Source organism: Rosa chinensis, chromosome 5 (assembly GCF_002994745.2).
Source record: "Rosa chinensis cultivar Old Blush chromosome 5, RchiOBHm-V2, whole genome shotgun sequence".
Lineage (NCBI taxonomy): Eukaryota > Viridiplantae > Streptophyta > Magnoliopsida > Rosales > Rosaceae > Rosa > Rosa chinensis.
The window spans coordinates 2,972,042-2,984,227 of record NC_037092.1 but is presented as its reverse complement, the minus strand read 5'-3'; the positions used below and the strand labels follow the sequence as shown (position 1 = coordinate 2,984,227).

The following is a 12,186-nucleotide window of genomic DNA, read 5'->3' as shown; positions in this document are numbered from 1 at the left end:
ATTATCATGTCAGCCCCAGCTTCTAAGCATCTCTGAGAAAGAAATTAAGGCAATGTTCATAAGTCATAACTAACTGTACAAGTGATTGTACATTTGTACTAACTCTCCATCTTGGATCAGAGCACTCTCAACAAAGTATTATCAACTTATCATCACAGTGAAAAAACAGTGTTGAGGAAGTGAATGCAAGAAGGAACAATCATCAGTTATAAGAAAAGACAGCAGAAATTTCACACAAAATAGGTAATATTGTCAATAAAAACTGTACTACGTGCAGAATCATCATCAATCTTGGGACATGTATTCATATAGGGGTCATCATGGGCCGGGCTAGGGTCGGCCCTACCCTAAATTTTAGGGCTTAGGGTCGGGCCCGGCCGGGCCTAGTCAAAATCAACAAAATTTAGGGCCGGGTAGGGTCAGGCCGGGGCTTAAATATGCTAACCCTTACCCTCCCGAAAATCCCGATTCGTTTGGGCCGAAAGGGCCGGGTAGCCGGCCTTCCAAATAGGGCCGAAAAGGGTCTTATTTTGTATAACAAAAAAAAAAAAAAATACATTGTATTTTTTCCACAAAATGTGGCTAAATGATTATATAGGTAATACAAGACTCATTGTTTCACTACTAGAGAAAACCCATTTGGAGACAAATCTTTTCGGGACGGACTAATTTTTCGTCCCCCAAACACGTGATTAGAGACGAAAAAAATTATTTTGTCCCTAAAAGTTTTGTGTTTCAAAACTCTCCATCCAACGCTATTTAGAGACAAATAAGTTTCAATTAGAGACAAAAAATATCTGTCCCAAAATTTAATTGGGGACGAAATTTAATTTGGTCTCCTATGCATTTTAGATTTTGCAAATAATTTGTAAAATTTAAGCAGTTAGTTGCACTGAAATACAAATTTTGGATGAAAAGAAATAGGGTGAAAAAGTTCGTCCCTAATTTCGGTGGTAGTATTTTTTTTTAGCTTTTCATTTGGATGGGGTTTGACAAAAATAAATAGTGTTTAGCAACTGAATGGGATTGAAACGATGTAGTTTCTATCTCACATATAAATCACTCCATTTATCTCAATTCTTCGAACTATTTGACGATCATTGCTTTGTGACTTCCCCATACGAACTTTCGAACAACAGTAACTCCTAGCAGCAACGTCTCTATCATGCAATCTGTCTCCTCTATCTCAGATCTCTGAGTCTCTCTTCTCCTCCTTTAGTACTTAAATCTCGAATTAGGGTTTTCTCTATTGCAGAATTTCAATTTTTTTTAGTTTTGGTAGTGCTAATTGTTTGTTTGTTGATGTCATAGACTTGTAGTAAGCGTAGAGATTGCATTGCTAACTACTAAGAACCTAAGAGAACTTTTTTGAAAATCCGGATTCTAGATCATCTTCTATATGGAGAGAGAGTTTATTGTATTCAGATTCTCTTATTTTGATTATTCCTAATCTTAATAGCTTATTACGTACGATTCTTTTATCTTAATATTGTTTAGCCAAAACATAATTTTTGACGTAAATACCCCTTATATAGATACTAGGAAAACCACGTTAATTAAAAAGGATAAACAAGTAAATTTACAAATAAAAGAATAAAGATATATTTTGATCTTTTATTCAAGGTAATAAGGATAATACAGGCTATACGCGCTCAGAGTTCCTCAATTGGGGTTTAGGGTTTTTGATCGAAATCTTCTGGATCTCGTGGGTGGTCTCATCCTCTCTCTCATTGGAGCCTGTTTTCTTCCTTCACCCCCTCTTGATTTGAACTCGTGGTTGGGCTGTGCACAGCATTGATGGAGAAAATTTTGATTTGCCATGAGTCGGTTTGGTTGCAGAGGTTTGTTAACTTTGTCTTGTTATAAATTATAGTTACGTGTCTGTTGTTGCTGGGAATGAGTTTCTCAAGATTTGTACTACTTTGTAAAGGGCAGGTACCCGAAGTTCATCGATGCACTAAGAGATTTGGATGACCATCTCACAATGGTTCGCCACTTTGTCTTGTTATATATCTCAGACTCAAAAATTGCGCAAATTCTTTGTATATGTTAAAGGCATATATTATTAGGTGTAGTACTGTTTCTTTATTCTTTAACCTTGCATCTTGTGTAATAAATCCATATGGTTTTGTTTTTGTATGTTCAGGCCGAGGTAAAGGGGCAATTGATCACATGGTTGACTTCTCACCCTTTACAGCAAGTTTTGACTAATGATATTGACTTCAATATCATGCTAAGCTTTTTGGAGTTTTATAAGGTTACAGTTTTTGCCATTGTGTTTTATTTTTTCTTCAATGTCTCTCCTACCTTTTCAAATCAAAGTTTCTTCTTTCATTTTTTTTTTGATGCTGTTCTTTCATTTACCATATCATTGTTACAGTTATGTTCCGCTTATGTTGCAGGCTCTTCTTGCATATGTGAATTGTCATTTATATCGTTCCAAAAATGTGAAGTATCCACCAATTCTTGATCCTTGATTGGTAGATAACATCAGAAGAGATACAAACGGTTAAAAGAAAATGTATTTTAATTTCATTATGTGCATCCTATATTTTTTATTTTTTATTTTAAAAAAATAAAGATATAGTTACTCAATTTTTTGTATTGATAGTCATTCTTGATGTCTCAGCAACGTCTAGATACCAAGCTGCAATACTGAATATCAATAAATGGGGAGAGGTATGCCAAGTATACTCACTATGCATTGTAGACATGTATCCTAAAGACATGTGATTTGATTCTAGGCATTTTGTTGTGCAAGACACTTCCCATTTGCTTGGATTCGATTGTCCCAGCATGGTTTGCTATCTTTGCTGCAGTCATCCTTGTACTTGCTTTTACGGAGGTAAAACTTCGCATTTTGAAATGCCTCCACTTTCAGTTATGTAATTAGGCATGAAGAATCAGTGTTATTTACTCTTCTATTTTTTTTTTCTTCATCTTTTCTAGATTATCTCTCAAGCTCTGTGTGCCAGTTATGGACTAACTGTTGGTGCAAAGCTCTCTCTCTCTCTCTCTCTCTCTCTCGGTTCCACTTCTTCGATCTGCTAGTTCCACTTCTTCTGCAAAGTTTGCTGAGTACATAAAGCAAACTAGATATGACCTCCATGATGTAAAAGCATATGGTCAGGTAACCACCTGATTATTTTTTCTTAGCCCACCTTTTACAGTATCTAGTATTCAAATTTTCTTGACAGAAAATTATACTTTACGGTTATATTAATCTCAGATGCTGGTTTTGATGACGTAATTGCCAAGGATCATACTGATCAGGTCTGCGTGATGCAACAACAGTTCTTTGTTTTTGTATATATACATGATTTGGGCTTGCTGATAAAGACAAGGATCCATTTATTGAAGACTTTTCTAAGGTGAGTTTCTTCCTCATTTTCTCTGTGCATTTGTTATATTATTACAGTTCTATGCATTCATGAATTTATGATTCTTTGCAATCAAAATACATTCAGGAGAACTGCAATGACATAGTTGGTGGATGGAAGGCAAAGCTGGTTAGGATTAACTCTGGAGAGCAGAGTGTAGCCTCTTCATTGCCAAGAAGAAATGACTATGACACTTCAAGTTTTGCATATGCAAATGCAATACTGTACTCGAGTTAGATATGCATTTCTAATAACCATTGTATTCAGTTGCTGGTGTATTGTGATTTAAACGGTGTTATCTTAAACTATGTCGCAATCCTATTAATGTTTGAACTTTTGCCGTCTGATAATAATGGAATTGGGGTTTGTCTTCACTCATTTGTATCTGAATTTGTGTCAAATTTACTATTTGCTTGGTTTTAATCATTCCATGTTCGTTTGATTGGTGCCATTAAATTTGAAAATAATTATAATTTAAAAATAATTAAAATTTGAAAATAATAAGAGACAAAATGAGTTTCGTCCCTTATTCATCTGATTGACGTCATCTATAGTTAATTTTCCCGCCAACTTGAATGAGATTGGGGATGGAATTTTGTTGAATAGGGGACAATTTTATTTTCTTCTCCAAATGCATTAGGAGACGGAATTCATCAGCCGTTGTCTTTTATAATTAGGGACGAGCATTAGGAGACGACTTTAGCCACAAAATGATTTCGTCTCAAACGTTTTTTGGAGATGAATTCTCAACTTTTAGAGACAAATTGATTTCATCCTTAATAGGGTTTTCTCTAGTAGTGTTTTTTGTTGATCATATTTAATACACACACACACAGAAATTAACTTATAACATTTATTAATTTAGTTAAGGTGTTATATTCAATTAACTATCTCTCTAAATCTATCAATATTAATTGTTGTGTAACAAGGAAAATAATAGTTAAAGAAAACAAAGCCTATGTAATAGAAAATAATAAAAATAATATATAAATTTTAGGGTAGGGCCGGGCCGGGCTTGGCCCTTAAGGGCTTAATTAGGCCGGGCCGTAGGGTAGGGCCGGGCTTCACTTGCATGACCCTTACCCTACCCTATTTGAGAAAAGGTAGGGCCGGCCCGTCCTTATGTAAGGGCCGGGTTGGGCTTCGGCCCTACAGGCCGGGCGGGTATAGGGCGGGCTTAGGGTCGAAGGGCTAAATGATGAGGCATATATTCATACCAATATTCATAACTCCTTGATATGTTACGGTGGCCTTTAAAGGAACACTGATAGTTACAAAACCCTTTTCTTGTATACTATTTGGTTTCCTATCTTTCTTTAGAGATTCTACATTTGTTGTTCCACATTGAACCCTCTTTTCTTCCCTTTCAACTTTCATGGTTATCTATTTATTTGTGGAAAGAGGAACCTTGCATTGATATTACCTAAGGACAAAAGAAAGAGGCGTGGCAGTTTTCTCAATTTTACTTTATCTGTTGACTTGATGCATATACTCTCGTAAGCGTACGAATCATGTCAAGTAATGGAAGTATTTGGATCTTAGTTTATCGTACCTCGAGGATTAGGTGTTGGACCTAACCAAGATAATTGGCGGTAGGATACTAAAAGCACACAAGAAAAATAAAAAGTAAAATAAAAACTATAAACAATCAAGGTACCAAGCATCGGCAATGCTCGGCTTAGCTCACATCAACCCTATTCAAAGCCACTAACTTGTAGCCTCAAGATGGGTATACAAAAATGAGTCGATGGATTTAATATTTGAGAGTTGATTTGAACTTAACAAAAAGTAATAAAATGCAAAGCAATTAATAAAAATGCAAGGAAATTAAACTAGAAAAGTGTGAACAATATAATGAGAATGTCGGGTGCTATGGAGGTTCCTTCACCCAAATCTCATGTTTCGGAAGCTAATCTAAAGTAGATGCAAATTTCCTACTTTGGCGGTAGCCGTATCCAAGGCGGTTCAAGGCTCAAGGACCGAAATTCCCTTTCATGGTATTCCTACTCTTGTTCAAGGGTCGTAGGAACTCACTTGGCATGAATTAGAGCCGGTTCAAGGGTATCTAATTCACATCAAGAGGCCTAAAAATCGAGAAATTAGACCACTAAGTGACTTGCCCACGCATTCACGCAACGGGTGTAAATCACCATGCTTATAACCCCTTGAATACGAAATTGAAGGTTTCTACCTTAGGAATTAGAGGAGGTCAAGCCTCTAACTCCATCCTAGACATGCTCAAAATACACACCTTAGAGTTGACTAGACTCCTAGACATGCATTTTAACCCAACAAAAATATATATAAGCATCCATCATATGAAAATTGCATCATTACATTAAAATAAGCATCTTCTACACAAGATTTAGACTAGGGAACACAACCCTAGCCCCCAACAACAAAACTACTCACTACCCATCACCAAACTAACATCAAAATACATAATTTAAAGAGGAACAAAGTGAAGAGAAGTAGGAGTAACAAGAACAAGCCACAAATTGCTATAAAGCAATTATGGCTAGCCTTGATTTAGGGCTCCCCACTTTTACCCAAATTTGATAGTGATGAAGCTCTTAACGCTTGGTCTTCCCCTTTGAATCTTGTGAAATTGATGAAAATATGAAAGTTTGGTGAGGTGGATCTTAGTGAGGAGAAGAAAAGATGAGAAGAAGGAATTTTGGTGAGGTGATGTGAATCTTGATGAGGAGGTTCTTGGTGAGGAGAAGAAATTTGTGAAGAGAATAAAATGGGGCCTGATGCAGAACTGTTAGAGAAGAGAAAGGGTTAATAGGGAGGGTGCGCGGCTACTCTTCAGTCTCTAGGGATGAGAGAATGATGATAGGTTTTCTAATTGATTCTCCCTTCCTATCCTCGGTGTGGCTAAGAGAAAATGGAAAGAGGATAAGAAAATGGTTGAGGTGGCAGCATTTGAGTGGCCAAGGAGAGAAAATAAGGTGGTGGTGGGTAAAGAAAGATTCACATCGCCTCACCAAAATATATAATTTTGGTGAGGTGATGTATAATTGATTAATGCAATTAAGCTTAATTGGTTCATTAAGCACAAAACAAAACGTGCAGCATGCGCAAGGAAGGATGGGCACCCATTGCTTAATTACTCATTTGACACGTGGCAGAGATACAATTAAACATTGGAGTCTAATGATATAGGTAATTAGAAAAGACAGCAGAAATTTCACAAAAAACAGGTAACATTGTGAACAAAAACTGTACTACGTAAAGAATCATCATCAATCTTGGGACCTGTATTCATACCAATATTCATAACTCCTCGATATGTTACGGTGGCCTTTAAAGGAACACTGATAGTTACAAAAATCCTTTTCTGGTATACTATTTGGGTTCCTATCTTTCTTTAGAGATTCTACATTTGTTGTTCCACATTGAACCCCCTTTTCTTCCCTTTCAACTTTCATGGTTATCTACCTATTTGTGGAAAGAGGAACCTTGCATTGATATTACCTAAGGACAAAAGAAAGAGGCGTGGCAGTTTTCTCAATTTTTCTTTCTCTGTTGACTTGATGCATATACTCTTGTAAGCATACGAATCATGTCAAGTAATGGAAGTATTTGGATCTTAGTTTATCGTACATCGAGGATTAGGTGTTGGACCTAACCAAGATAATTGGCGGTAGGATACTAAAAGCACACAAGAAAAATAAAAAGTAAAATAAAAACTATAAACAATCAAGACACCAAGCCTCGGCAATGCTCGACTTAGCTCACATCAAGCCTATTCAAAGCCACTAACTTGTAGCCTCAAGATGGGTATACAAAAATAAGTCGATGGATTTAATATTTGAGAGTTGATTTGAATTTAACAAAAATTAATAAAATGCAAAGTAATTAATAAAAATGCAAGGAAATTAAACTAGAAAAGTGTGAACAATATAATGAGAATGTCGCGTGCTAGGGAGGTTCCTTCACCCAAATCTCATGTGTCGGAAGCTAATCTAATGTAGATGCAAATTTCCTACTTTGGCGGTAGCTGTATCCAAGGCGGTTCAAGGCTCAAGGACCGAAATTCCCTTTCATGGTATTCCTACTCCGGTTCAAGGGTCGTAGGAACTCACTTGGCATGAATTAGAGCCGGTTCAAGGGTCTCTAATTCACATCAAGAGGCCTAAAGATCGAGGAATTAGACTACTAAGCGACTCGCCCACGCATTCACGCAACGGGTGTAAATCACCATGCTTATAACCTCTCGAATACGAAATTGAAGGTTTCTAGCTTAGGAATTAGAGGAGGTCAAGCCTCTAACTCCATCCTAGACATGCTCAAAATCACACCTTAGAGTTGACTAGACTCATAGTCATGCATTTTAACCCAACAAAAATATATATAAGTATCCATCATATGAAAATTGCATCATTACATTAAAATAAGCATCTTTTACACAAGATTTAGACTAGGGCACACAACCCTAGCCCCCAACAACAAAACTACTCACTACCCATTACCAAACTAACATCAAAATACATAATTTAAAGAGGAACAAAGTGAAGAGAAGTAGGAGTAACAAGAACAAGCCACAAATTGCTATAAAGCAATTATGGCTAGCCTTGATTTATGGCTCCTCAGTTTTACCCAAATTTGACACGTGATAGAGATACAATTAAACATTGGAGTCTAATTATATAGGTAATTAGAAAAGACAGCAGTAATTTCACACAAAACAGGTAATATTGTCAACAAAAACTGTACTACGTACAGAATCATCATCAATCTTGGGACCTGTATTCATACCAATATTCATAACTCCTTGATATGTTACGGTGGCCTTTAAAAGAACACAAAAACCCTTTTCTGGTATTCTATTTGGGTTCCTATCTTTCTTTAGAGATTCTACATTTGTTGTTCCACATTGAACCCCCTTTGCTCAGACTATTAACTGTGCCCAAAAAAAAAAAAAAAATTCAGTTCTCTTCTGATGTCTGGTAATTATGCTGGTAATCGATCAGTTTTGGTCAATGCCTCAGTGGCAAAGGCATAATGGGGTAGTCTAAATTCATATCCTTCCTAAAGAATCACTGAATTACACGTGTTGAACATAATCTAATTTCTCTGGAACCTACGCACTATTGTTACGCAAACGTACGTCCTGGTGCTAAAGAAGTCAAGATGATAAATGAATGTGAACTCTTTTTATTAGACACCTCAGAAAGTGATTAATATAATGTATGTGACCCGGATAGGAAGATATATGGCATAATACTAATAACATGAATGAAAGATTAGCAATTCCGGACCATCATCACTAGCCAAATAGGAAAGAAAGAGCACCAAAACAATTATCAAAAAAGTTCCGAAACTGTTTCAGGAAAGAGTGCATAGCATACCAGATGATCTTGGTCTCGGGACGACATAGGCTCTAAACGTTCTATCACCAGTAGGAATTTCAGACTCGTTAACCTTGACTTCAAACAGAGGCTTCACTTTCAAGCCACCGCTCTTAATCAAGCGCACAAGTCTTAGAAGCGTTTCCTCAGGCACTCCGAGAGATCCCACATTCAGCTCAATTGTGTCAAATCCCAAGCTCTTACACTCCTAAACAAATACATTGCTTTAGACACTGAACCAATTCCCCTAACAATAACCACACACATTTTCGACACCGAATCCAAAACTCACCTCCACATGCTCCTTAAAAGCCGAAGGGTCTTTTAGAAGCAAATTCTTAGCCCAATCCTCAGTGCTTACATACACGTCATGTTGGTGAGCCACATCAATCACTTCTTTCACATGCAAACGGCTTTGGCATCAAGCTATGCGAACCTCCAGCAAACTTCAGCCCATAAACAATGTTGCCCATCGACTCGAAAATATCCTATAAACAAATACCAATCACAAATCCAATTGTAACTTGTACCAAAACCCTAAACCCTAAAATCCCATAACTTCGTTCTCGTGGAACGTCTTCCATCGGTACTCTGACATCGTTCGAACCGCAATTTCAGAGATAATGATAAAGAATTGGGATCAAAGGGTGCAAAAGTTTTTTTCTCCTTACAAAATCTCTGAAACGTGAATTTTGAATCTTCCACCATTGGAGAGAAGAGTTGAGCTCTTTCTAGAAAAGTATGTAATCATACAGGAGGCAACCAAAACTAACTGCCACTTGTCAGGCCCTCAGTGTTTTCTTTAAAGTATTTGTAATTTTTATTTTGTTTTTGGTCTTCAACAAACTTCTATTTTCAAAATCTTATTGACGGTTTATAAATACTAGCCTTTTTGCACACGCTATGCGTGTGCGAAAGGGTCGCGCTTGTGCGTGAGTAGAATTGTTTTTATCTACTATATTACTTGCTCTAAATTAATACATGGTTATTTTAATTTATTTTCTCAATAGATACAAAAGAACCTTTATAGTTGTAGGATCAACCGCAAGTATAAAATTGAAGCTTATTTTGTCAAATATCGTAATGCTTCGCAGCTTATCTACATAGAAACAACAACTTTTTTTTTTCCATTGACCTATTTTGTTAATAGACTACTTTTTTTAAAAAGCAATAAACCACTTATAGGATAGTACAATATGATTGTAATGTGACTTCTCCAATGGCTTTGTCCAACTCAAAATGACAACCAAAATTCCTTGTATGTTAAATACAAACTAATGTTCAATAATAATAGAGAATATCAGCAAGGGAGATTGTCGGTTGCCCCTTGTATCTACTGTAGTTCAAACCTTGATTGTTGTTCATCATTCAGCATTATTGGACAAAAGCATGGAATATGCAATTGCAAATGTGAAATGCCAAATATGGAACACGAATTGTCATTCCTATATGCCACGCAATTTTCCTCTTCAATCAGGTCCCTTCTCATGAGTACTTCAAATATAGAACTACCTCAAGAGAATCGGTAGTGAAAGTCTTGGGTAGAAGCTGCCACGTGGTAGGGCAGTGCGGCCCACCAATCAAAACTGGAAAAAAAAAAAATCTTGTCCAAAACTGTCTTCAATTTGCAAGGTAAAATACCTAAAATACCCCCACTACTAGACAGTGATTGGAGGGCCGCACTGCCCCACCACGTGGCAGCTCTACCTAATACCTTCTCGAATCTGTAACATTATTGGAGCTGAGATCAAACATTTCTGAGCTGTTGAACATTTGACTTTCACCTACGTATTGACATATAATCACCCAAACTTTGAACTGTCACTTTCCTGATCCAAGCCTGTTAGAAAAAAGGATTGGAATTCAAACAAAAAGTTAAAATGAGCTGGCATTAATATGAAATTAATATCTACTATTAGAATACAGTAGATAACCATGTACGAAAAGGCCTAACAGAGGTCATCAATGCAACAACACAAACCAAGAGAAGTGAGACATGATTAGAGAGCAAAATACAAACAAAAAGCAAAAAATTCAAAGCAAGTAAACCTAAGAAAATAAATAGCAAAACTACTTTCAATTGATTTACGACCACTGCAGAAGGGTCTGAGACCAAACAAAATAGAAAAAGAACTAACCAGCAAGTGACCTTGAAGGGTACCACCCCCAAAACGAAAAGAGGTCATAGACTGTTTACTACTTTTATTTTCATTCACATACACTACCTGAAGAGGCATCATGACCCATGGCAGCAATTCCTTGACAGAAACAATGAACTTTAACCGACGTCTTTCGATCAAGCAAAGCCCAATTTATTCCAAAATGCCTGCACAACCAAACTCAGTCGTAACTCATAACATTATAGTCATCCCTGTCATCTCTTCACATCTAGAGAAGCATTAACCTTCTCTGAAAGAAATAGATAGAAGTACTAACAACCCATTTGTTGTACGTACCTTTTAGTGTGAAGCTGTTGCTGTGGGATTTGAGGGATATGAGTAACTAATAACCAATTTGTTCTACCTTTTACATGAATACAACTTTACGAAAATGGAAAAACTTTAGGGAAACAATATTTATTGGCAGACAAAACAACAATTCCAGTTTGTGTCATCACCTGGTTTGAACCCCTTATATAAATCTGCAAGCTGCACAACTGCATAAAAAATAAAAAAATAAAAAAAAGGAGTTAACCTTCAATTGCAGAAATCAAACTTTAATATGCAATCTGCACAACTGCATAAGTGTTAGGGGCCGCACTTGTAATGCCGCAAGCAACCTTGTCAAGAGTCATTAGTCAAGCCTTTGGTTGGTTTGCTTGTGTGCTAGGGAAGTTTTGGTAATTTACAAATTATGTAATTTATTTTATTTAGCATTTAGTCTCCTCGGCTTTTTTCATGTTTCCTCCTGCCATGTTCATGTAAGTCCGATATGCTCTTTAAGGAGGGGTTCCTAGTCGGCATAGTTTGGACTACGAAACTAGTATAGGTAAGCACATGTACTTTTGCCTCCCTTACCGTCTTACTATCAATAAAAGAGGAATTATTCAATCATCTGTGTCCCGTGAGATTGCTCCTTGATCTTTCCTTTCGATTATTCATTTGTTCTTTGTGGTTGCCAAACGTTTATACAATTGTGTTCTTGTTTGCCTATCACCTTTTTAATATCGTGTGGTTTTCATTGTTTCTTGCAAGGTACTCACTTGGCTGACTTGCTTACTTGCAAGTGCCGCGCACGGTCCTCTTTGCGCATCGCAAAGTTGGCCCGTGACAATAAGCATGCGTTACCTTTGTATTTCTCAAGTCTTCTTGTTTTTGTTTTGGTCATGACCCCTGCAAACAGAAACGATGAAAATCATGAAAATAAATCCATTACTTCCTCTCATTCATAGCAAACAATTGCATACTAAACCAAATAGTGAAAAGTAAAATCTCAATCAAAGAGTGGGT

General features: G+C 36.7%; 1 protein-coding gene across 1 annotated transcript; it reads right to left on the bottom strand.

The window, feature by feature from the left end:
* Window positions 1-8,714: 8,714 nt before the first annotated feature.
* Window positions 8,715-9,321, bottom strand: LOC112202055 (protein HEAT-STRESS-ASSOCIATED 32). Its single transcript, XM_024342958.1, has 3 exons — window positions 9,240-9,321; window positions 9,030-9,133; window positions 8,715-8,945 (listed from the first exon to the last, which is right to left on the bottom strand). Exons 1-3 carry the CDS (start codon window positions 9,319-9,321, stop codon window positions 8,715-8,717), a joined length of 417 nt encoding a protein of 138 aa, XP_024198726.1.
* Window positions 9,322-12,186: the final 2,865 nt, after the last annotated feature.

Excerpts from the sequence above, each read along its gene's own strand:
- LOC112202055 (XM_024342958.1), bottom strand. The coding sequence starts at position 9,321 with ATGGAAGACGTTCCACGAGAACGAAGTTATGGGATTTTAGGGTTTAGG. Across the intron at positions 9,134-9,239 it reads TACAATTGGATTTGTGATTG|AAGTGATTGATGTGGCTCAC; the intron begins GTATTTGTTTAT and ends TGCATGTGAAAG. Across the intron at positions 8,946-9,029 it reads CTTTTAAGGAGCATGTGGAG|GAGTGTAAGAGCTTGGGATT; the intron begins GTGAGTTTTGGA and ends GTATTTGTTTAG.